Genomic DNA, 25239 nt, shown 5'->3' with positions numbered 1-25239 from the left:
TTCAGACCTGGGTGTGGGTTTGTAGCAGGCTAGCGTGTCTGACACAACCACACAGGGTACTGAAGTCCCAAGCTGGCAGGGAAAACGGGCTCAGAAGTAGTCTCAGCACATCAGGTGGCAGTCCCAAGGGGGTTTCTGTGACCCAACCCATCACACTTTTAAATAATTTTTCTTTGGCTTCTTCAAATCCTTTTCAGTTTACTGACCTCTTCCTTGACCCGAGCAAACCAGAATTGCATACATTCTCTTGTTGGCTGTATGTGCTTGGTAAAAATTATTCATCATGAAAGACAAGTTTCTGTAAGACAGACTTTAGAGTGCATTAAATAAATATAAATTTTATTAAAAACACCCACATCTCAGCGTTATCAGGAATGATATAATAATAAACAGCTTTAAAATAACCTGCATTCATTACATTACAATACTTACAGTATTTATAACCATCCTCAGATTTTTATAGACTTACCAAACATTTCATGAAAATGAGTGAAACTAAAGTTTTTTAAAAAAAAAGTAGAACATAAGCATGGAAAACACACACAGAAGTTCATTATCTTAGTGTCAAACTGCTAAAGTTTCCTACACAAGTTAACCACTAGCTTTAGAAGTGAACTTTACACCACTGTGCATCAATCAAGATGAAAAATTCATTCAAGTAAAGTTGACACCACTCAGAAGCATCTTCAAGTATGGCTATAGTCAACCTGATAATCCTATACACGCAATTTTATGTCTGCTTTTTCATTCATTCTGAGGCAGGGTTCTGTACACCTAAATTACAGTTCAGGTATTTACAATACATAATTGAATCCCCAACTAAGCTTCCTGCTATTGTTTGCCAGCAGTTTGGCAAATGACAGTGAATGGTATATTAACCAAACATCAACTATGGATGGCATGATGGATATGATTCAAATAAAAAAAATCAAGAGATTAAATTTAATGATTTAATTAACCTAATACATAAGGAAATTATAGTTAAGGTTTTAAAAACTTAAAACTCCTGTTTCAATGAAAACAAACATTTTTTTTAAAAATTTTGTATTTATAGTGGTTAAAGCCACATATTAAGAATTTCAAAAATTGCCAGAATATAAATATTTGACCAATAAAACCAAAAGGCCTCCTTTTATTGAATAGAGTTAGTTTGTAATTCTGCTAGACAACATGTGTTTAGATCAATCTTACAGTATATTGCACAACAAATATCTAAGTGATGGAGGTTTGCTTGTTTAGGGAAGCCCTCATGCAGACTGTACCTTTTTTAAAAAACTTATTTTATTCGTTACAGTATCCCAGAAGCCTTGTTTAGAGAGCGATTTGAAACACTCTAGCAAACGGTCACTTGCCAAACCTCTGCCTTACAATTTTCCCTTTAATTAGCTCAGTGCATTCTACTTTCTTTGTCTGAAATAGGCAAAACAAGTCTAAAACTTTTAAACACTTTCATTACAATAAAAAGAGCTAACAAATTTACAAAATTAGTTTGTTACATCAATACATATACAAGTAAAAGTAGAAGAGGGATTCAAAAGAGAAGAGTTAAATCCCTGAAAAAAATAAAAAAAACCCACAAGAATAATATATTTATTAACCTACAACAGCTTACATACACACAGGTGACATGTTGGCATAAGGAGAACAGGAGCTGAAATATCCCTGAATTTTTAGGAAAAAAAAAAAAAAGCTTGAAGTTCAAGTTATACTTGCTAAAATATCAAGTACTGAGAAAAAAGGTATTTTTTTCAAAGGCTATGGGAGGTGGGGGAGGTGGTATACAATATTATAAACTTTCACTCTCAGTTCAATATCCTATTGCCAAACTAGTGTTGAGGTATATGACAAGTAGGAACATCACTCAAATCTTTTAATGTATTTTTAGCTCACATTATGATATATTTGTAGCAGGCTGAGTAGCACCATGATGTGAATTCAGCTTCAAACCCAAATATATATCTCTGTGTGTGTGTGTGTGTGTATATACATATATATACACACAAATTTTTACAGTACTAAAATACTAAAGCATTGCATTAAAAAAGGTTTTGTTTACAATTTAATTTACTATACAACTTTTGCTTTTTTTTATAGAAATTAATGATTTAAAACCACCACAGCAAGCCAGCTGCCTTTTCCCCTCCATTTAATCAATGGAATCACACAGAACTAACCCTTCTTCATTAATTTTATGTAGGCATCAGTCTGCTCAATCTTCCTGGAAAAGAGGACACTTGCACTGAGAAATGACATACACCACAATTTACATAATTATCAACACAAAAACAATCTGCCATTCAATTATCTGAAGAAGCATACAGATCTTTTAGAAATAGCAGAAACCTTAGCTAACTAGTTGTAGAATCTGTCACATGCTGCCAATTATTACCTGTGGTTACTATAAAATTCTCTCCTTAAAACTGTACTCATTTGAGCAATAAACTTGTCATAATAATTGTAAAAAACTGTTACAATATAGCTGTGAGAGATGAGCACCAGTAAAATATGTGTTGTGTACTAAAGTATTCCCTCTTGTATCCAGTAAACCCCATTTCTACTGTAACTGACTTATTAAAAATGGATATGTAGCCCACCAGCAGATGTATGGCTAAAGCCAAAAGTATTTAAAAGCTTTTTAAAAAAAAATTCTTTGCATTTTAAAATCAAAGTAAACGTTCTTTCTTTCTTTTAACGTCTTAGTACCTTAGCACTGTTCAAGTTGCCAAGCTTAGGTAGACAAAGTGCTTCTGAAACACTATTTAAAAAAAATATCTCTCTATATATATATTATTGTCCCTTAACCAGGACTTGACTGGATGAGCAAAATCCAGAGGTCTTTAATTCCCATAGGTTAAAAAGTAAGCGTGTTTTAGTAACAGGCAAATTTGATACAAACATGAATGAAAAGGTCCCCCCTATTGTTCAAGGATATTTGAATACACCATTAACATTTTAAACTATTATAAAGGCATTAACTGTTCAACGGTTATAATAAAGACACCATTTTCTTAGATAGCACCATGTTTTAGAATATCCAAACAAATTCAGTGTTTTGCTGTCTATTCATTATGTTCTATATGTATCTATTTTGTTAAATAAAATCAAGAGACTATTAAGATTACAGTAAAAACTGCATGTTAAAAAGCCATAATTCCAGTATTTCAGTACATCATAGATTCAGCACCAGATGGTATTTTAAGATTCCTTCTGTTGTAATACTACAGTATTTTAATTTTTTGCTCCTGTTCCATGACTATGCAAAGTCGATATTATTAAAAGTGGTCACAGATGTGCAAAACTAAGGAAAAAAGTTACATTTGCAGATTCTCTCTTCCAATAATGGAGCCAGTGTTTTTTAATGTAAATTGTGAAACACTTTTTTTTTTTTTTTTTTTGCATAGGATGCTTTGGTCTTGTTTCCACATGCCATCTGTGACCACTTACAAGTCAGTGGAAAATAAGTGCGGTGGTAAGATTACCTCTTTTTGCTGGTGTGCCGAGGTTTTTCCACTGACAAGTCTAATGAAAATACTGTTTCTTTCCCTGCCCACCCCTCCCTGCAACCTAAATGAGAACTATTCTATTGACAACTTGTTTTTTAAAATGAGGTAACCAACAAAGGTGTGAAGTTATATATATCTGTTGTAAGGCCCTGTAACCCGTGTAAAGGCATATGGAGATGTAGTTACTGTGGAGTTTGTGGTGACTGACATAGTCCTTTGTGCAAGAGACTTGACAAAGCGCACGTATGTTGGTTCTGAGGGTTCGTGTGATTCAGTAGGCTCCCGCTTTGATTTTTTGCCATAAGATTTTTGAGGCACGTAATCAGGACCATATTTTTCACACTCCTCTTCTTTTTCTCTTGCCTTCTCAGCCATCTTTGCCTCCCACAGAGCCAGACCGTGTTTTGGCTCATTCATACTCTTATGTTGATAGAAGACAAGTGATATCCTGGTGGGATGGTTCCTGTTGGGATTTTTCAAGGGGGTCGTTGCATGGAGCTCACGTTTTGCACATTCAATGAGAATTGACCCATGAGATGGGGCAACTGCCACTCCTCCAATATCTGCATCCAGAAAGCTGTGCTCGCTATCTGACCAGACATCATCGGGATCCTCTGCTTTTTCTGCATTCAGACTATCAGTTTTATTTAAACCATGTTGGGGAGTAGTCCTATCGTGGTTAAGACCTGGAAGCATATTAGACAACCCATTAGCTGTGTGTGAAGTCATTTCACTATCCTTATTTTGGAGATGTAGTGAATGAGGAGGACCACTGAATATACTTGAAGCTGAGTGGTAATCATGTGCTAGATGTGAAGGTGGATGTAGGGGATGTTCACCATTTTTATTCATGGAAGTATAGTCCACACTTGGATTACTAAAATTAGATTTTAATCTTGAGGCAACATCCATAAAGTGGCTGTCAGCCTCAAGGGTGGAGTAAGGGGAAAAAGACCCTGCGTGGTGTACATTTGGTCTATTGGTGCAATTATTGAAGGAGTCTACCTGCATATTTTGGTTTCCATAATTCAAGTACTTGGGACCAAAACTCTGGTTATTCCCAAGTCTATGCTGGTATAGTGTATGAATGGGTGGCAGACTTAGTTTAGATAAAGGGTCTTGACTCTGACACCTATATAAGTCCAAGTGTTGAGGTTGTGAAGGGTAGGAACCCAAGTAAGAGGGGAGGTTGTCCATAGGCATGTTTCCATTGCATTGGTAAGGTGGATATTGGTTATTTTGACTTAATGATCCTGAATAAGGGTTCATAGGATTGGAAGAATTCAAATAAGACCCTGAAGGCTGTGATGAGGTTCTATAAAGGTTCATGGGGTTGGACCCTCCATAGAGATCTGAAGTGTATGAAGAGCTTGGATGAGCATTGGCTGGATTAGGTAGCCTCATATAAAGATTGGCAGGACCTGAACCAGAGTAAGAGTTGACAGAGTTTGACTGAGGGCTGTTAGCGAGAGTATGCTGTTGCTGTTGTTGTAACATGGCTGGTCCTGAAAGACGTAAAAGATCTGCAGACGTGAAAAGAAAAAAAAACATTTTACATTGACTCTAGATGAAAATATCAAAGCAATTTCCATTAAATTTCTCACAGATTAACAGAAAGATCCCTTTCACACAAATCAAAAACACAGTTCCTCTTACAAAAAGAAAAGGAGTACTTGTGGCACTTTAGAGACTAACCAATTTATTTGAGCATAAGCTTTCGTGAGCTACAGCTCACTTCATCGGATGCAACAGGTGCTCTTACAGTTGACTAAACACTTCTACTTTTCCAAGTTTCTGGCAAGGTGATATGTGAAAACTTGGAACAAAATTCATAGTGTGACCTGTCCTAAAGAAGAGTCAAATGCATAAAATCTAAGGGCTAAATTTTCAAAGCAGCCTCTAAAAGGAACCTGCCAGATTTTAAAAGGTATTTATGGTGCGTAGTGTTGCAGATAAGTGCCTAACTCCCACTGATGTAGAGTTAACACAGAGGGCTTTAGGTACCTATCTGCATCTCTAGACACCTAAATACCTATCAATTCTATGGGCCAGAGAATCAGCGAAATATAGGGCTGGAAGGGACCTCAGGAGACAGGACTAAGTATATCTAGACCATCCCTGACATGTGTTTGTCCAACCTGTTCTTGAAAACCTCCGATGATGAGGATTCCATAACCTTTTTTGGTAACTTATTCCAGAACTTAACTACCCTTATAGTTAGAAAGATTTTCCTACCACCTCACATAAAACTCACTTGCTGCAGATTAAACAGAGAACTTCTTGTCCTACAGTCAGTAGACATGGAGAACAATTGATCACAGTCTTCTTTTTTACAACCCTTAACGTATTTGAAGATTGTTATCAGATCCATCCTCAGTCATCTTCTCTCAATGCTGAATATGCTTAGTCTTTTTACCCTTTCCTCACAGGTTTTTTTTTGCTCTTCTCTGGACTGTCTCCAATTTGTCTACATCTTTCTGAAAGTGTGGCACCCAGAACTGGATGCAGCATTCCAGCTGAGGCCTCACCAGTGCTGAGTAGAGCAGGATAATTACTTTGTATGTCTTACACAGGACACTCCTGTTAATACAGCCCAGAATATTAGCCTGTTTCGCAACTGCATCACACTGTTGACTCATACTCAATTTGTGATCCAGTATAACCTCCAGATCCTTTTCAGCAATACTATTGCCTAGCCAGTTTTTCCCCATTTTGTAGTTGTACATTTGATTTTTCTTTCCTAAGTGAAGTACTTTGCCCTTGTCTTAACTGAATTTCATCCTGTTGATTTCACACTATTTCTCCTGTTTGTCAAGGCTGTTCTGAATTCTAATCCTGTCCTCCAAGTGCTACCAACCTCTCCCTGCTTGGTGTCATCTGTACATTTTATAAGCATATTCTCCACTCCATTATCCAAGTCATTAATTAAAATATTGACAAGTACTGGACCCAGGACAGACCCCTGTGGGACCCCACTAGGTATGTCCCCCTCCAGTTTGACAGCAAACTGCTGATAATTACTCTGAATATGGTATTTCAACCAATTCTGCATCCGCTGTATAGTAATCTAACCTAGATCACATTTCCTTAGTTTGGTTATGAGAATATCACGTGGGACTGTGTCAAAAGCCTTACTAAAATCAAGGTATCATGTCTACTGCTTCCCTCCATCCACTTAGCCAGTTGCCTTGTCAAAGAAGGAAATTAGGTTGGTATGATATGATTTGTTCTTGACAAATCCATGTTGCCTATTACTTATCACCCTATTATCCTCTAGGTACTTACAAACTGATTGTTTAATAATTTGTTCTAGTATCTTTCCTGGTATCAGTTACACTGACTGGTCTATAATTCCTCAGGTCCTCTTTGTTATCCCTTTTAAAGATAGGTACTATGTTTGCCCTTCTCCAGTCCTCTTGGACTTCATCCATCCTCCATAGGTTCTCAAAGATAACTGTTAATGGTTCAGAGATTGCTTCAGCTAGTTCCTTAAGTACCGTAGGATGAATTTCATCAGGCCAGGCTGACTTGAATACATCTAACTTACCTAAATATTCTTTAACCTGTTCTTTCCCTATTCCGTCTTGCATTTCTTTCCCCGTATTAATATTAATTGAGTTAAATTTCTGGTCACAATTTACTTTTTTAGTGAAGATGGAAGCAAAATAGGCATTAAACATCTCAGCCTTCTGGATGTCTTCTGTTATTAGTCTTCCTTTAATTAGAAGACCTACACTTTCCTTTGTCTCTCTCATATTGCTAATATATTTATAGATGCTCTTCTTATTGCCTTTCATGTTCCTTGCTAGATGTAACTCACATTGTGCCTTAGCCTTTCTTATTTGGCTGTACATGCTCATGCTATTCTTTTGTACTCCTTGTTAGTAATTCATCTATGTTTCCATTTTTTGAAGGATTCCTTTTTTATTTTCAGATCATTATAAAGCTCCTAATAGACATGTTGGCCTTTTACTATTCTTCCTATCTCTCCTTTACATCAGGGTAGTTTGCTGTTGCACTTTTAATATTGTCTCTCAGAGAAACTGCCGGGTCTTTTTTCCTTAGATTTTCTTTCTATAGGCCCTTATTTCCCAGTTCTCTGAGTTTGTTAAATTCAGCTTTTTTGGTGTCCATTGTCCTTATTCTGCTGCTCTTAAGTTTCCGTAGAATCATAAAATCTATCATTTAATTTTCACTCAAATTGTCTTCAACCTTCAGATTCACAACCAATTCCTCACTGTTAGTCAGAACGAAGTCTAAAATGGCTGTGCCCTTGGTTAGTTCCTCCAACTTCTGAAACCAAAAGTTATCCCAATACATTTCATTTTCTGGTTTGCTGTGTTACTTTAACTACTCAGATTTCTGTTGTTAAAAGTCCCCCATTACTACCAGGCCTTATGTTTTGGAGAGTTCCTTTATTTGTTCTAGGAATGCCTCATCCACCTCCTCCTCCTGACTTGGTGGCCTATAGTTAGGCTTGGCAGGATTCAATATAAATCAATTTATGTTGGTAAACATTGATTTCACTTGAAACATTGAAATGGATGGAAAAAAATATTGATCTGTAACAGTGGGACTGCAGTCTCCCCTGCTTGTGCCTGCAGGGATGGGATGTCACCAGCCCTGTGGCAGCGCAGCGAGCCATCTGCAGCTCCGAAGTCATGGCCTTGCTCACTCGCTCGCTCACTCACCCACCCACCATCCAGGAGTGTTCGAGCCATCCTCGGGCAGGAAATGTTCGTCAGTACGCCATGGCTGGGGGCTTGTCCACTTCATTGCAGTCCTGGCTGGGGGTCTCTGTTCTGCCAGGTCAGGACTGCAGCCTCTGTCACACCTTGCTCCCCAGTGTCTTGGGCCCCTTGGTCATATAGAGAACCCCCTGCAGCCCCGATGTCTGTGCTGAGAGCCCCATCCAGGCCCGCTGTCAGTTCTGCCCAAACCCCAGCCCCAACCCTAACTAGGGTGACCAGATGAAACAGACAAAATATCGGGACACATGGGGGAAGCAAAAACAAAAAAAACCAGCCGGAGCGGCCAAAGCCGCAATATCGGGACAAATGGCGTCCTGACCGTCAGGACATGGGACAAAGAACTAAAAATCGGGACAGTCCCAATTTTATCAGGACATCTGGACAACCTAATCCTAACCCCCATTAATTTCCAAAAACTGTTAAAACAAAAAAATCTTAAACAAAAATTAATAGTCAAAATTAGAAAAAAAAATCAAATTCTGCCAAGCCTATCTATAATAGACCCCTACAATGATATCACCCTTGGTTTTTATCCCCCTTTTATGTTTACTAGAGACTTTCAAATGGTCTGCCTCTCACCCCTCTTTCCGTACCTCATGGTTTTCTCAAGACTTTTTATAAACTGCCTTCACTTCTATGGTTAATTACTGTTATTAACAAGTATACTGACTAATAGAAGATTCTTGCATTTACCTGCTAACTGTTTTGCATGACCTGCAGCCTCCGAGCTGGCTTGTTTATGGCGTGCTGCTGCAGACTTATCTTTTTCAGTTTTGCTAGAGCTATTCTCCAATGAGGAAAGCTTTTCTGCTGCTGCCTTCTTGGCTTCTAACTTCTTTTGCCTGCATGTCTTAACAGGCTCTGCCAGCATCCTTACTTTGCGCCTAAACGAGCTGAGGACTTGGATGCTGCCATTCTTCTTTTTCTGTTCCTGGCCTTCAGTACTTCCAAACTCATCCACATCAGAGACTTTGTATAATGGGAGTACATGCAGCTGCTCATCTTCTGGCATTTGGCCAGTTTCACGATTGTCTTCTCTGGTTAGTGTGCACACCTGTCCGAAAGGTATGGTAGAAAAACTATCAAAAATTTGCATTACGCTGTCAACTCAGATAACTCTATAATGGCAAGTAGTTGGCCAGTAACATCAGATTGCAAGGCTCATGACGTAACAGATGTAATGCCAAATAGAGCATCCAATGTGGGGGATCAACTGAATGCAAACCCCCCGCCCCCCTTTTTTTTTGTGTGTAGAAAATTTTGGTAAGCTTTAAATTTTTTTTTTTTTTTGCTTCTAGATTCAGCATCCAACTCTCTCTCTCTCCCGCCCCCCACCTTGGCAATATTAAGGGACACTTTATATAAAATGCCTATTTTCCTCACATTCCATATTCCGCCTGGAAGTAAGCAGAATAGCCACGTGTTCCCAAAAAATTAAGTGAATTCTTTGGCCAATGATTCCATGGTCAGGGAACTGAAATGCTAGGCTCCCTGGAACTCTACAGCCAGCAAGATTTTTTCTTAGGGTGTGACACGATAGCTAGCTACATATTGGCAATGCTGTTTAGTATAAAAAAAATCCCATGACATGACATATACTTTCAAAGACCACCCTAAAATTCCAAGGGCAGCGTAACAGTATGGCAGACTCTAGGGCCTTGTACTGGATGCAGGCTCCTTCACTGAGTCAACCACACGTTAGATGTTTGAATGCCAGATACAGATTCAAGGAACTGCTGCAGAGACATAGCAGTAGGCAGACCTTGTGAACTCCATCCAGGATATAAGAGATGATGGGGGTATCTCTCAAAAGGAATGAGAAACTGCAAGACAGAAAGATCTGCAGGAAAACCAGCCAGTCTTGGGGAGAAACCTCAGGCGAAGTGTATATTTTGTTAATGTTGTTTTGAAGAAAGTCAAGCCCCAGGAAGGGAGTAAGTTTAGACTTTGTAAAATACTTGGATGTTCTGCTCAGACCATGGTGGGAATAGCACCTGCTTACAGGCACTGATGCACTTACTTCAAATTACAGCAAGCTAGTCTTGATTTTTTTGCATATTTTCACTGACAGCATGCAGTAGATAGAAGTAAGTCATAAACTCTCCTATTCAATGAAGCCAGCTAGTCTTGCTCAGCTATTTCTTTCAGTGTCGAGTTTTGGAGAGAAGCAGAGTTTTGTGGGACAAGAGCAAGGGTTTTATTTAGTACTGGCCAAAGAACAGAAATTATGTTTGAGAGGATTTTGACATTTGTTTTTATTCTGATTTGAAATTAAACATGAACATTTTGAATTTTCTGCAAAATAAATCTGAGGGGAAAAAAAATCTTTCCAGCTCAAAATGCTTTGGTTAGAATATAATATGAAATAAAGTTGAAATTTATAATGTAATACAGAATTTTAAAAATTCAAAGTGAAAAGTCAAAGTGAAAAATCACAATATTTCACTCCAAAATGTCATCATCGTAAATTCCATCCCCCTTTTTTCTCCAAAATGGAATTTTGGAAAATCTACATGATTTCACGAACTGTTTCAATTTCAAACTACATTTTCCAGTGGAAAACTGTTCCACTGAAGTTTTTCAGCCAAATCTATTTTAGATCTTTCTCTAAAGTCTGATTTAAATAAAAAATCCTGTCAGGATTGCACATTTTAGCTCCAGCTACTGATGAACGACTCTTCTTTTAGCAGTTAGCTTTATGTGCAAACTTAATAGAAATATAGATAATGAATTAAATATGAGAAATCAGTGCTGAAACAAGGCAGCTTTATGCAGCACTGACTTACCAATGTACTCCCATTCTGCATATTGTGCAAGTCTCTGTGAGCATGAGCACAAAAATCCAGGCAGGCAGTGACCCCTGAGAATGGACGACCTTCTTTTAAACCAAGACGGCACTCTGGCGCTCTGTGTTCATACTCAATCTGGAACAGAAGTCAAGTAATCACTGAAACTTATCTGGACAGCCCATTACACGGAATTACTACTGAATACCTTACCCTCCTAATATCTTGGCAATGGCAGAGTATAGTTCTTAGAGGTGAACAATTCCAAGAAATTACTTTACGGTAATAAAAATGGGAATACAAGCTCCTCTTTCTTTTCTTGCTACTCAGTTCCACGTTGCCTTCCATTGTTCAAGCGCCATGCTTCTGCCATTATCATATTTGTGTATTTAGCTGACAGTACTTCTCCTTCAAGATTACTTTTCATTTTCCTGCCATTGTCCAGTTTCTTCAGATGATAAAATACAGTATATAGTTTGAATGTCTGGCATGTTGTTAAGTTATAAACACAGGCTCAGAAATATTGAACTACCTAGGAAGAGTGCATTTCCTTGGAAAACTGACTTTCAGTGGGCTGAATGGAGAAGAAGTCAGTGCAGAATTTGACCATTAGATTGTAATTTCTTGGTACATTGACAGCCTTTCACTATATTTGATATAACACAAGCATGATGGTGCTCAAAAATAGACAACGGATAATCAGCATAATATTTTCTATTGTGTTTTCATTACTGATTTTGTGAAATGTTCACACTGAAACCAAAAGTCACACATAATTCTTGGTTTCACATTTTATTAGAAAGTTAGAAGTTCTCAAAAACTTCGCGAAGATTCATGAACCTTTCAGGCGAACATGGGCCCTATTTTGAGTAAATGTATGGACTGGCATTAAAATGTGAAATTTGAGGTTTGGCTTCCACACCAGGAAGAACCTGGCTAGTTTGGTGATTATTTTTATTTTTAATTTGAGATATTTATTTCATTCAAATCTGAAAATCAAAGCAAAGCTTGAGAGATGTGAACCCGTGCAATCTGAAACAAGAGACCGTGGTTGGATTCAAATCTGGATTAGAGTGAGGTTAGGGTTCTGGTTCAAGGCCAACACAAAGACAGGGTTCAGAGTAACAGCCGTGTTAGTGTGTATTCGCAAAAAGAAAAGGAGTACTTGTGGCACCTTAGAGACTAACCAATTTATTTGAGCATGAGCTTTCGTGAGCTACAGCTCACTTCATCGGATGCATACCGTGGAAACTGCAGCAGACTTTATATATACACAGAGAATATGAAACAATACCTCCTCCCACCCCACTGTCCTGCTGGTAATTACCAGCAGCTATTACCAGCAGGACAGTGGGGTGGGAGGAGGTATTGTTTCATATTCTCTGTGTATATATAAAGTCTGCTGCAGTTTCCACGGTATGCATCCGATGAAGTGAGCTGTAGCTCACGAAAGCTCATGCTCAAATAAATTGGTTAGTCTCTAAGGTGCCACAAGTACACCTTTTCTTTTTACAAAGACAGGGATCATGTTCAGATTCCATGGGGCTGAAGGTGCATGAGATGTTCTTGTAGAATTTCTGCGGGATCTAAATTGGAAAATCCAATAATGGATTTGCCCTGGAATCAAACATGTTGAGACAGGTTTACATTGGAGTAAATCAGGGAAATCGAACATCTGTCAACTTAGCCAGTGAATAATGCTGAATCTGGAAACCTTAAGGACCTTATCAATCACAGGAGCAAAGCTTTTGCTAGAGTGTTAAACACTATATAATGTATTGAGTGAGCAGGATTTAGTCTAAGTAAGAGAAATATTGGCACAAACTGTAAACAATTACTTACAGCAAAGAACATGCACTGGCAAAGTAAAGCAAAGATCAGATTATTTTAGTGACTTTGCCAACTCCTTTTGACCTACCTGGTTGTTATATGCGTCTGGTGCAAGTTTCTTGTAGGTAGGTGCCATTAGAGTTGATAGATTTTGCAAATTGGACTCTAGCTTTTCTTCCTGTTATCAGATGAAATCATTTTAACGTATCATCTAACCACCCACATTACTATACATGCAATCTACCATCTTTAGAAGCTACCGGACACTATGATACCACAGAGATGACTGAAATAAATGCCTAATATGCATTGTAAATGCCTTGTAATTCTTGCTGAGAAAACAGCCCCTATAAATTTCAGTTATAGTGATCCCTTTTACTGTTTTTAAAAGCACAATGTCCAGAAATGAGCTTCTATGATCCTTATGAGGAAGCATCATACAATGCTCATCTGATTTATAAGAAAAGATGTACCTTACTATGTAAAGATTCAACCCAAGCACGAAATAACTAGTTATTACAGTTTTTTCTGGAAAAAAAATTTCCCCTTTAAAAACCTTGAGAGGGAAAAAAGAAAAGAAAAGAAAAAATAACAGACTACCCAATCAGCATCAATTTAATCCATCTAATTTGAGAGTTTTACATACTGAAATCATAACACTTCAACACAATGAAATTCTCTCTCCATGTAGCAACTTAAAATTATTGGAATACTTCAGACTGAAAAAATAACAGTTTTTGAGCAATCAAGAGTTGTGGGTGTGGCTAGTGTAGTAGAGCAATTTGGGATACAAATGACCACTTACTTTTTGTTTTTGAGAGAGATACAATCTTTCAAAATGAAAGGCTCTTAAAAACATGAAGTGCTCTAATAAATTTAAGTTGCTCCACTAATTTCTCATGCCCAGAATCCTAATTTCAGATCTGTTTCTTAAATTAAAAATACAGGCCTCATTGCAAATGTTTAAAAAGAGCAGCAGATTTACACAGAGAAATGTAATCATTTTTGGAATTTGTATGTTCATGAAAGCATGTGAAAAGCTATGAAAAATCCATCAGTTTTGGTATGCACTAATTTGGTTAAAAAAGTTTGACCTGCCAGTTTCAATCTGAGTTCTGGGTTCACAGGAACCCAAAATCACAGTATGACATTATCAAAAACCTTTCACTGTGTCCCTTTTTTTAGTTGCTATCGAAACCTGGAATCATTATGTTGCTTTCCTTTCCAGCCTACAAGTTACAACTCATAAAATGTCACTTCTTCTTTGAGTCTTTGTGTAGAACCCACGTGTGATGTGTATCACGCTTTCTTTGTTGCCCTCTCATCAAGCATAGGTATTTTATAATAGAGGGAAAAAGAGGGTCAAAGGTTACAACTGTCTCAGAGATGCTAACATTTTTAATAGAATATCAAATGTGCTAACATAATCCACAGGCCATGTTATGCCTGCTAGATCTAGGCATAAAAATGTCACATGAACAGACGGTTTAAAAAAAAAGTTTTAAAAATTCCATGAAAAATGTTATCAAAATTCTTGCCTTTTTCATAAAATTTTTGAGAATCCAAAAAATCTGACCCCCTCGCTAATTACATAAGTCACTGACGACATGTCTGAAATGCTAAATGTTATGGGTTTTGCATAAAATGCCCCAAGCTTTTAGTATGTTATGTGGCCCATCCATCACAGTGGACAAGCTCCATCGTAAGGGACACATTTGCTCTTGTATGTGCCAAAAAAGTGAGCCAGCCAATCAGAGAGTAGAACCCTCCACAGAAAGGTAGCCCATTAACAATTAGCAGGCCTGTTAGCTGAGGGTATCTAGAACCCACTGGAGTCGGAACTTCAAAGTCAACTTGTTCCCCAGCTACAGGCATGGCTGCTGAGCTCCGTGACATGCTTTGATATGATCAGCATGCAGTTCTGGGTCCAGTACTTACAGCATCTTAGAGGCCACTCTGGAAACCTTTCCTACACTGTCGGCGAGGCAGCAGCATCCACTGAATGAGTCCTCCCAGTCCTTTCATTCTGTCACTCCTACTGTATCTCACAGCTCCCTCATACTGTCTCCATGCAATTTAGTCCAGCTCGGAGCTGCAAAAAGTTATATGCCTCAACCGAGTACATCCTGTATTCTGCCATTGTGGAAACTGCAAGTGCAAAGCTTGTCTGTGGGCCTGATATAGCCACAACTGTTCTGGGTGTGCCCTTTCTTGCTCTTTCACAAAACCTGCATATATCATTTTATGTCTCATGGTTTTGACCTGCTGCCAGCATTTTGGCAGTCAATTAAGCTGGCTCAGTGGCTGGGGTAAATCCATTTTGACTGACACTGACTTAATTTCCCTATGTGGGTGGATTTCAAATGAGATTCTGGCCCTGTGTCTACTTTACCTCAGCTCCACAAGAACAACAGAAACATTTTATACAATGAGGCAAACTTCACTTTAAAATTAACACCAACCTCTTTTGGATCATCCCCCAGCAGCTTAAACTTCCTTGGGACCTTGCTTCTGGCAAACTTGCACCCATTGTAGTACATGCTCCAGGAGCAACCAAAGGAAAAAGAAGCACCACAAGTCTCAGGGTCCAGCCCTTGACATGCACAAGTCCGTCTAAGAAATAAGAGAAACATTTATGTGGCTATCAACAGCATGTAGAGCTGTACATGGGTAAAAGTCTGCATGCTTAAAATTCATGCAATACATGTAAACCATGTACATGTTCATGTATATGGGGATAGAGTTCTTTTGTGTGGCATTTCTCCTTATTTGCCCACCATCAGTGCAGGATTTCCGCTTCTTTTTGGCTTTCTGTGCTTGAATAGCCTGGCCCAGGTTTCAGCCCCGTAAGATAAAGCTTTGTTGAATAAATGGTCTTTTGACTTTCTAGGGAAAATGAGTTAACTCACTGCTGTTTGCCAACTGGGATAGGACTAAGTTCCTGAAACAAAGCCATGCCCATGTTACCAAAAAGAGAAAACAGAATATTTGTAATTAAGTAAGCCTTGTTCTGAAAGCAGTTTCTTTCTGTGTATAGCCATCAAAGGGAGAAAGGGAGAAAGAGGAAAAGGAGTGTGCCCTTTCTTGCTCTTTCACAAAACCTGCATATATCATTTCCTAGCTGTAAAATAGCTGACTCAAACAAAGATGTTACCAATCATTAAATATTTTTACAGACTATCAAGGTTTTCTTAGCCAGTGCTTCTCTGTTTAAACGAAGCCTTGAGAGAATTTGTGCTCAGTTGTCAAATTTTTTGTGGGTGATGGGAGATTTAAAATGAACTGTCATTAAAAACTGTAGCTACACAACTTAATTCTATATAGAAATCATACAGCTAATTCTCTTTATGCACTCCCATGAGCCTAGATGGAAAAGCTCATATATTGAATGTCTGTTTTATATTGAGATTTTTGTAATTGTGAGTGCCGAAAGAGGTCTTCATTGACTTTAATGAAGCTGAATTTGTCTCCCCCACAAGGACAGTAGGGTTTCAAAATCTCAAAAGTACCTTGCTTTTGAGAGAAGTTTCTGCGAGCCCTAAATACGTAACTTGAATTGGCTAATTTTAAAAACGGTATATGTACACATCTTGCAGCTTCTGAACTAAAATCCTCCCCCCCGCCATGACTTTGCTGGTATTACATGGGGGTGAAATCCAACACAGAATTTGTCCTACTGGATCTAGATAAACTTTTGTGAGTCAAATTCTGCTCTCAATCAGACAAGGGCAAGTACAGTTCCTACTGAAGTAATGAGCCCTGTCGTGTTCTCATTTACACCAGCCTAAATGAAGAGTAACTCCAGTGAGGTTAATAGTGACACCAGTGTAAAACCAGTGAGAGGAAAATTAGATCCAAGACGTAAGTAGAGCTTGTGTTTGTTTTTGGCTGTAGCTTGATTGCATACTCAAGGGAAAGGAGAATATGATTTGTTTCACTTACTCTTCATTCAGAGCACACCGTCGGTTTGTGAGTGTGCCATACTTCCTTAGAGTGTCGGTGAGTTCAGAATACAGCTTGTCTGCCAGACTCAGGGAAATCCCCTCCCATACCAGGATAAGGATCACTATCACTGCAGTTTCACAGGTATGGCCAGCTCGTTCCCGCACCAAGCAAAGCAGCTTTTCTTCGTCACTACTTCTACGAACTACCTGCATGTACGGCAACACCATCCCCCCACCCCCCAAAAAGCATTTCTTAGTGAGAAGCAAGAGAACATGAAACCTCAACAGTCATGGTAAAAAGTTACATTTGCCAATATACGTTTTCCCCCTTGATGCTTCTGACACACAGATTCTTGCCTCTATTGGAGTAATACACTGATAAGGGCCAGGTTAATTCTCTTCTGTTTCCTGAAACACAGGGTGGGTCTAGATGAGATAGATACTGTCTGAAGAGCACAGAAGAACTGGGGTAGGTGCAATGACACCTTTGCAGAATATCTCCTTTTTTCTCTGAGAAAACAGAAATGTGTCCAGGATGGTATTATGGCAGAAAGGACTACTGCTGTAGTAGAGGGGGCAGAAAAAGCTAGATACTCCCCATGGTGTTTCCCTCTGCAGAGATGGCAGCAGATATTTGTACCCAAATAAATCCTCCCTAAAGCAATGGTGAATAATTTAGGTCTCTCTTCTGCAAGAGCCACACAGATTTGGGGAAGAGACTAGAAAAGCTTCACAGAGGAGCCTGCCCTCATTTCTCTCCCCTGATTCCTGCTGTGCCCAGATGATAAATTGCAAACTTGAGGTCAGCCTCTGTGTTTTGCGACCTCATGTGTCCCTATTATTAATTTTCATGTATAAACATTATGGCAGCATGCACACAGTGGCAGGTAAAGTTCAAACAAAGTAGGAAGACAGGTCCTGCCTCTCAGTGCCCATATGACTGTGGGTATTTCTACAAGAGGGTACAGTCTGGCATACCAAAAGACTATAATTAAAAAGGCATCAATTTGTCCTCATCTTGTCTCCTACCAAGCGACCCAAAGTACTCAGTACTGAGTCTGCCAGAGCAGACAAAAGAGCGTGCTGGCTTCTGTTGATCAGTGTGCATATTCAAAACATTGTACTAGTGCTGTTGCACCTCTTAATTATTTCTACGCTAAATGTAACAGTAAGAAGAGTGTCTAACATTCTGGATCTTATATCTAAAAGAATGCATCTTCCTTTTCATAACTCTAGGCCAAGTTTTGCTTTCACTCACACACATGCAACTCAACTGAAGGAACTGCACAGGTGTGAGGTCAAAAACTGGCTCAGAGTGGGCAACTGGGCAGCCTGAGATATTGTTGGTACTTAGCTGTTTTAATTTTACTTCAATTAAAATAAATACATGTGTCATTCCCCTTTACTTACATGAATGATCAAACTGAAGTAGCTTATTAAGGACATGTAGACATCACTCTTACCCATTTAGCAATAGGACATCCCTGAGAACTTTTGCCTTCTTTTCCAGTATAGATGACCCTCTCAATCCTTATAGCTTTACCCTTCTGTCCAAATCTTAAACGAACAAACAAACAAACAAAAAAATACAACAAGCAGCTGAATTTGAATGTGGTCTGCACAAATACTTAAAGTTTGAGCACATTTCAGAGTCTTATCTTAAGAAATAAACTCTTAACTCTAAGCAAGAAGGGATGAATCATAATGTTTCAGTCTTATTCATATCAGTACAATAATATGTTGCTATGGTGAAAGAGGCCATTTTGTAAAATGTATTTAGTCGGTCATAAAAGTGTAAAAATTGTCCATCTGTGCTAGGCTGCCCAGGTGTCCTGATTTTATAGGGACAGTCCTGATATTTGGGACTTTGTCTTATACAGGCGCCTATTACCCCCCATCCCGTCCCGATTTTTCACACTTGCTATCTGGTCACCCTAATCTGTGCTAAATTTTTAAAACCAGATAGCTCCTTTCTATAGTGAATTTGCTGTATTTGATCATTTGGAAACACACATTTGACAGGTATTTTAACTGTAGGTAGTTGGTCATTTTTTAAGTTTATCGTTGTCATGGAATAGTTGGGATGTAATAGTTACATTCAACTCACTTTCTATACTGATTACTGCCTTAGACACAGCGTAAGTCAGCAAAAAGACATGAATCATTTATTTTAAGACACACTTGTCGATTATCATCCATTCTGAGTTACCTGTTGCATTTAGTTAATAAGTATGGATAAGAATTATGCCTGCCTTCTATACCTAAGCAGGGTTATAGGAAGTACTAAAATAATACCTTTGATAATGTGTCTGTAAACCTTTGCAGATTTGGAGATCTGGTTTGATTCTCACTTATCTTGGTGTAAATCAGGAGTAATTACATTTTGGAGTGGAATCTGGTCCAAAGCTGTGAGTGTGTATGAACCAAAGGCAGTAGCATACACCCCAAAGGGGACATAGTCAGCTCTCCATGCCCCCCCCCCCCCCACTCCCATGCACTAGCTGGCAGTTTGAGGCCTGTGCTAGGCAGAACAATTACTGCATCTATAAAAGAACTATGAGATCTGTTGTCATTTCTAAACACACTCCCCCTTCTGTGTCCCCCAGAGGCATTTACCGAAGGCCATTGCTGCTGTTGTGGTGCCCTTCTGCACAACACAATAGCGTACCAAAGTTGAAACAGCCCACTTAGTTGCAAATTTGAACAGTTCTCAGTAAATGCAACATCATGGTTCCAACAGCAACATTAACTTAGCCACATTTCACAACTGGGCAAAATTCTGTTTTCAGGTGCACTTGTGCAACTCCGTTGTGTTGTAGGGACATAAATGAAGGTAGCATTTGGCTCAGATCACAGACTACTATATATGTAATAGTCTAACCAGTAATAGAAAGCATTACACATGTTGTGTGGCCAAGTTAACTGCTTCTGGAACGTTCAGTTTGGCTTTTCTTATTTGTGTATTTAAATTAAATACAAATGTTTGTATTTAATTTTCTTCATCAGTAAAGGAAGGGGGAAAAGGAAGAATTCCCAATCATGTTGGACTACACGTGTGCTAAAGGCAATTACTAGATCACCTTTTTCCTAGTTAAAGGCTGAGATGTGAATGTACAGCTGTTTTTTAAAAAAAATTAACCATGTGCAAAAGTTGTAATTCTTTATAAAACCGTTTTTCCTATCAATTAGCTAATCAGGTTGCACTGAAATTTGTTTCTATAATATTATTCTCACTCTTCTGACATCTTTCCTTAAGTTGCAAAATAGGAGCTGATAGTTTTGAGTTATGTGAGCACTGTAGAGGGTGGATGAGGGAAAAGATAAACACACATTCCCATGGATTCATGCAACACATTTGTTGTCGCATAACTAGAAATTCCAGACCTAGCTTGTTTTGTAGATCTAAACACTTAAAACTAAAGCCAAGTGTGTTGAAAGCCAGTTCAGTAATGTCAACGCTATATTTATTTAAACTCAGTAATTGCATACATGTGTTTTAGAATATTTGTATAGGTATTTCAGGGTGTGTTTTAAAGGAAGGTTGACTTAGGGATGTAGTATTAGCTTAGAGAGCCAAATAGCTTTGTAGTTCCTCAGCCATCTTGAACCACACAGCTCTTACAATATAAAAGACTCCCAGCCTGTTCAAGTAATTTTTGAGCTTTTCTGGTGAAGCCAGCTGAGAGTATGAAGGCTGTCAACCAAAATACCTCTATATCTTCTCCTTATGCCAAAACAGCAGAAATTAAATGCAAACAAGTGAACACAATAAGCTGTGAAATCAAGCCCTCAAAAGTCAAAAAGTTTGAAAAATTAAGGTTTCTTCTATAACACTGCCAAAGTCTCATACGGAGGATTTTCTGTTTTACTGATTAAATATAAATATTAAGGCCTAAATGGAAGAACTAAAGCCCTGAGCTGGGAATGCTGTGCAGTTACAAACATACTGCATCCCAGGTGTGGCCTGTACCACCTTCTAAATGTGCGTGCTCCCTTGCACAGTGAGGAGTGTGGGATATGGTCCACCCACCCTCTCAAGCTGCCCTGCAGTGGCTCAAGAGCGTGAGTACTAACTACAGGGCAGACTGTCAGGGAACAGGGCACAAACCCCAAATTGGTTGTGAGCTCCTTACTCAGATTTCACCAACTAATTATCAAGTGTGAACTCCTCGGGCACTATAACAGCCTTAACATGGAGTCACAGACAGTCCAGTGGGGTACTCCGATCTGTCTTGCCACCCAGGTAAGCCTGCCTTTGTGACAGATGAACCCGTACATCAAAGATCACAGCAATATTCAGGTTACCCCCTGTCCTAAAAGACCGGTCACTTATCCCAGATCAGTTGCACTTTATATCTCACACCAAAGAAAATGCTTGTAGCCAATCTTATAATAAACTATCTACAGATTTATTAACAAGGAAAAGGAAACAGAGTTGTTTACAAGGTTAAAGCAGGTAAACATATATACACACAAATGAGTTTGAATCTTAAGTTTCAAAAAGTAATAGAAGCTTCTGTAATAAACAATCTCTAGATGTCCTTTAGAGCTAACCCAGGCTAAGCACTGGAGATCTTTTTTCTTATGCACAGTCCAAGCAGCATAAAGATATGGTTCCTTCTTGTTAGGGGTTTTTGTTTCTTTCCCCACTTGTGCTTTGAGTTGCAAACTCAGCTGATGGGAAGAATAAACTTGGATGTCCTTACTGGTCCTCTCTCCAAGGTTGGGGTAGGAATCAGGTTGGGTGATGGTGTGTACATTTCTAAAATCCAAACAAAATCTCATGATTTATACCTTTTAGGTACCATCACAATAGGAGACCCAGGGGCTTTTTGATTTAGTGATCACTCCCACGTCTACAATGCTCTACAATTCCTCCTGAATTTGTCTTTGCATTTCACTGTTAGCATAGGCTCTGCTAGGAGCAGGGCAGGGTGCTGTAATTACAATAGAATGCATTATTTTTTAAATTAAACCTGGGAGGTTGGAAAATGAATGCCCCTGCCTGTGGTATTTCAAGAGAGCCAATATCTCCTGCTTTTGGCTGGGTTCAAACCCTCTCAAATCTCAGTGCTCTCCAGAGTAGTCTCTTCCTTCTCTCCTTGACCAAATCCATTAAAGGCGAAGAAAATGTTCCCTCAGAAAACCTACCCTGCTATAATTGGTCATTAGGGCAGTAGCCACAGTTTCCGCTTGTACATTAGATAGAGCTCTCACTTCAGGGTACCTGGTGGCAGAATCCACCATAGCCAGTATATATTTCTTTCCATTCCTGGAGAGTTTATTTAATCTCTTATGCTTCTGACATAGGACACAACTCTTACAGTACTTTTTTTTTTTTTTTTTAAACTTTCTCACACATGTGAGGGCCAATAAAAATTCTGTTGGAGCCTATCACAGGTTCTCTTCACCCCTAAGTGTCCAGCAAAGGGGCAATCAGGAACTACCTGCAGCCACACTGTCCTGTACTTATCAAACACCTGCTTGCAAGCTTCACCACGGTGCCTTTTTTTCCTTATAGAAGCCTCCCTATACAACAAACCTTCTTCTAGAAAAAATCTACCCTTTCCTTCCCCAGTCAGAGTATTATTCTGAGCTGCACTCCTCTCCTGGTGCAGGGAAAGATCAACATGTTGAGCCTCAATAAATTCCTTTTGTGTTTCACTTAAGTTAAGAGCAGACTCTGGCAAAGCCATGGAATCTCCAAACCCTTTCTCTGGGGACAGACTGTTACCCTCCGTCCTTTATAAGCTGTATTTCCCTCCCACTTGCAGCCCACCATAGACAAGCCAGGTGACGTACAGCTATACTCTTTCTCGCTGCAAGTTCTGACATTAACCTGCTTAGACATGGCTAAGGTATCACTACCTATTACAACATCAGTGGGAAGTAGATTCTGAATGCCCACAATAATATCTCCTTTAAAATCCTCAAATTTGAGGTAACCTTGGCCAAAGGTACAGAATATTCAGCCAAAGCTAATATATTTAAACTCTTATCGGGAAGTCTGTCTTCCTCCCTTACCAAACTTTCCTTGACCAAAGTGAGGGCTGTGTGTCCCTCCAGCCCTTACAATCTAAGCCATTGCCCTTTAGCATTTTAAATAAATTCTTCACAACCTTCCTAAGGTTCAGTCCTAATATAGTTCATGACTGACACTGTCAAACATTCTGAAGTTTCTATACTTCAACTGATAGGTCTCAGGGGTAATCTTAAATCTTTTCAATACATTTTCTTTCTATTTCAGATACCCCATGGCATCACCCTCCTTCATATCATTAAAAACTTAACTAGATTAACTGGGAAAGCCAGACAAGAGGAAAGACATCTGTTTCTCTACTGGGATATAGTGCATCCCACATAGTCCCTCAAAGGTGGACAGGAACTCTTCTGTACAGTCAGTTTCTTTATAAGTTGGGTGGACTTTCTCCCATTCCCTTGCATGGTGTATCGTAGAGCTTGGCTGCAGACAATGGATCGTGTGATGTGGTCTGGATGAAAGCTGGAGGCATGTAGGTAGGCATAGTGGTCAGTAGGTTTCCGGCGTAGGGTGGTGTTTATGTGACCATTGCTTATTAGCACCGTAGTGTCCAGAAAGTGGATCTCTTGTGTGGACTGGTCCAGGATGAGGTTGATGGTGGGATGGAAATTGTTGAAATCATGGCGGAATTCCTCAAGGGTGTTTTTTCATGGGTCCAGATGATGAAGATTTCATCAGTGTAGCGCAGGTAGAGTAGGGGCATAAGGGGATGAGAGCTAGGAAGCCTTGTTCTAAGTCAGCCATAAAAATGTCGGCATACTGTGGGGCCATGCGGGTACCTATAGCAGTGCCGCTGATTTGAAGGTATACATTGTCCCCAAATGTGAAATAGTTATGGGTGAGGACAAAGTCACAAAGTTCAGCCACCAGGGTTTCTGTGACATTATTGGGGATACCATTCCTGACGGCTTGTAGTCCATCTTTGTGCGGAATGTTGGTGTAGAGGGCTTCTACATCCATAGTGGCTAGGATGGTGTTTTCAGGAAGATCACCGATGGACTGTAGTTTCCTCAGGAAGTCAGTGGTGTCTCGAAGATAGCTGGGAGTGCTGGTAGCGTAGGGCCTGAGGAGGGAGTCTACATAGCCAGACAATCCTGCTGACAGGGTGCCAATGCCTGAGATGATGGGGCATCCAGGATTTCCAGGTTTATGGATCTTGGGTAGCAGACAGAATACCCTGGGTCGGGGTTCCAGGGGTGTGTCTGTGTGGATTTTTTCCTGTGCTTTTTCAGGGAATTTCTTGAGCAAATGTTTTAGTTTCTTTTGGTAACCCTCAGTGGGAACAGAAGGTAATGGCTTGTAGAAAGTGGTGTTGGAGAGCTGCCTAGCAGCCTCTTGTTCATATTCCGACCTATTCATGACGACGACAGCACCTCCTTTGTCAGCCTTTTAGATTATGATGTCAGAGTTGTTTCTGAGGCTGTGGATGGCATTGTGTTCTGCACGGCTGAGGTTACGGGGCAAGTGATGTGCTTTCCCACAATTTCAGCCCGTGCACGTCAGAGGAAGCACTCTATGTAGAAGTCCAGTCTGTTGTTTCGACCTTCAGGGGGAGTCCACCCAGAATCCTTCTTTTTGTAGTCTTGGTAGGAAGGTCTCTGTGGGTTAGTATGTTGTTCAGAAGTGTGTTGGAAATATTCCTTGAGTTGGAGACGTCGAAAATAGGATTCTAGGTCACCACAGAACTGTATCATGTTCGTGGGGGTGGAGGGGCAGAAGGAGAGGCCCCGAGATAGGACAGATTCTTCTGCTGGGCTAAGAGTATAGTTGGATAGATTAACAATATTGCTGGGTGGGTTAAGGGAACCACTGTTGTGGCCCCTTGTGGCCCCTTGTTAGATAGTTTAGTGACCTTTTTCTTTTGTAGAGAAGCAAAGTGTGTGTTGTAAATGGCTTGTCTAGTTTTTGTAAAGTCCACGTTATTCCTAGTCCCAAATGACCAGTAACTTACCCCAGATCAATCTCAATTTAGATCTTACACCAAAGACAACGCTTGTAGCCAATCCTACAGTAAACTGTCTAAAAATTTATTAAATAGGAAAGGAAACAAGAAAGCTATTTACAAGGTTAAAGCACATAAACATATATAGACACAAATAAGTTCCAATCTTAACTTTCAAAAAATAATAGAAGCTTCTATAATAAACAAACTCTAGATGTCTTTTAAGGCTAACCCAGACTAAGCACGGGGGATCTTTTTCTTATTCCCAGTAATCCTTGTCCTCCAGAATCCAAGCATAATAAAGACACAGTTCCTTCTTGTAAGGGGTTTTTATTCTCTTCCCCCCTTCCCCTTTCAGCGGCAAACTCAACTGATGGGAGGCATCCACCTGGATGTCTCATCTTCATTGGGAGGAACAGACAACAAAGTTTTTGTCCTCTTTA

General features: G+C 39.4%; 1 protein-coding gene across 5 annotated transcripts in view; it reads right to left on the bottom strand.

Annotated features, from left to right (window-relative positions):
- Positions 1–322: 322 nt before the first annotated feature.
- Positions 323–25239, bottom strand: part of TET2 (tet methylcytosine dioxygenase 2) — an 85143-nt gene continuing 60226 nt past the window's right edge. For 3 of the 5 annotated variants that reach the window (XM_073340826.1, XM_073340825.1, XM_073340824.1), the window contains 7 exons: positions 18278–18371; positions 16813–17021; positions 15333–15483; positions 12959–13048; positions 11041–11178; positions 8948–9308; positions 323–5026 (listed from right to left, as the gene is read on the bottom strand). In XM_073340826.1, the coding sequence (XP_073196927.1) occupies positions 3630–5026; positions 8948–9308; positions 11041–11178; positions 12959–13048; positions 15333–15483; positions 16813–17021; positions 18278–18371 (2440 nt within the window). In that variant the 3' untranslated portion in view covers positions 323–3629. Of the gene's footprint in view, positions 5027–8651; positions 9309–11040; positions 11179–12958; positions 13049–15332; positions 15484–16812; positions 17022–18277; positions 18372–25239 lie in introns of those variants that run through there. The other 2 variants (XM_073340827.1, XM_073340828.1) reach the window with 2 other exon arrangements.

The sequence above is a fragment of the Lepidochelys kempii genome, chromosome 4 (genome assembly GCF_965140265.1).
Source record: "Lepidochelys kempii isolate rLepKem1 chromosome 4, rLepKem1.hap2, whole genome shotgun sequence".
NCBI classification, from domain to species: Eukaryota; Metazoa; Chordata; order Testudines; family Cheloniidae; genus Lepidochelys; species Lepidochelys kempii.
This window is presented reverse-complemented; position numbering and strand designations above follow the sequence as displayed.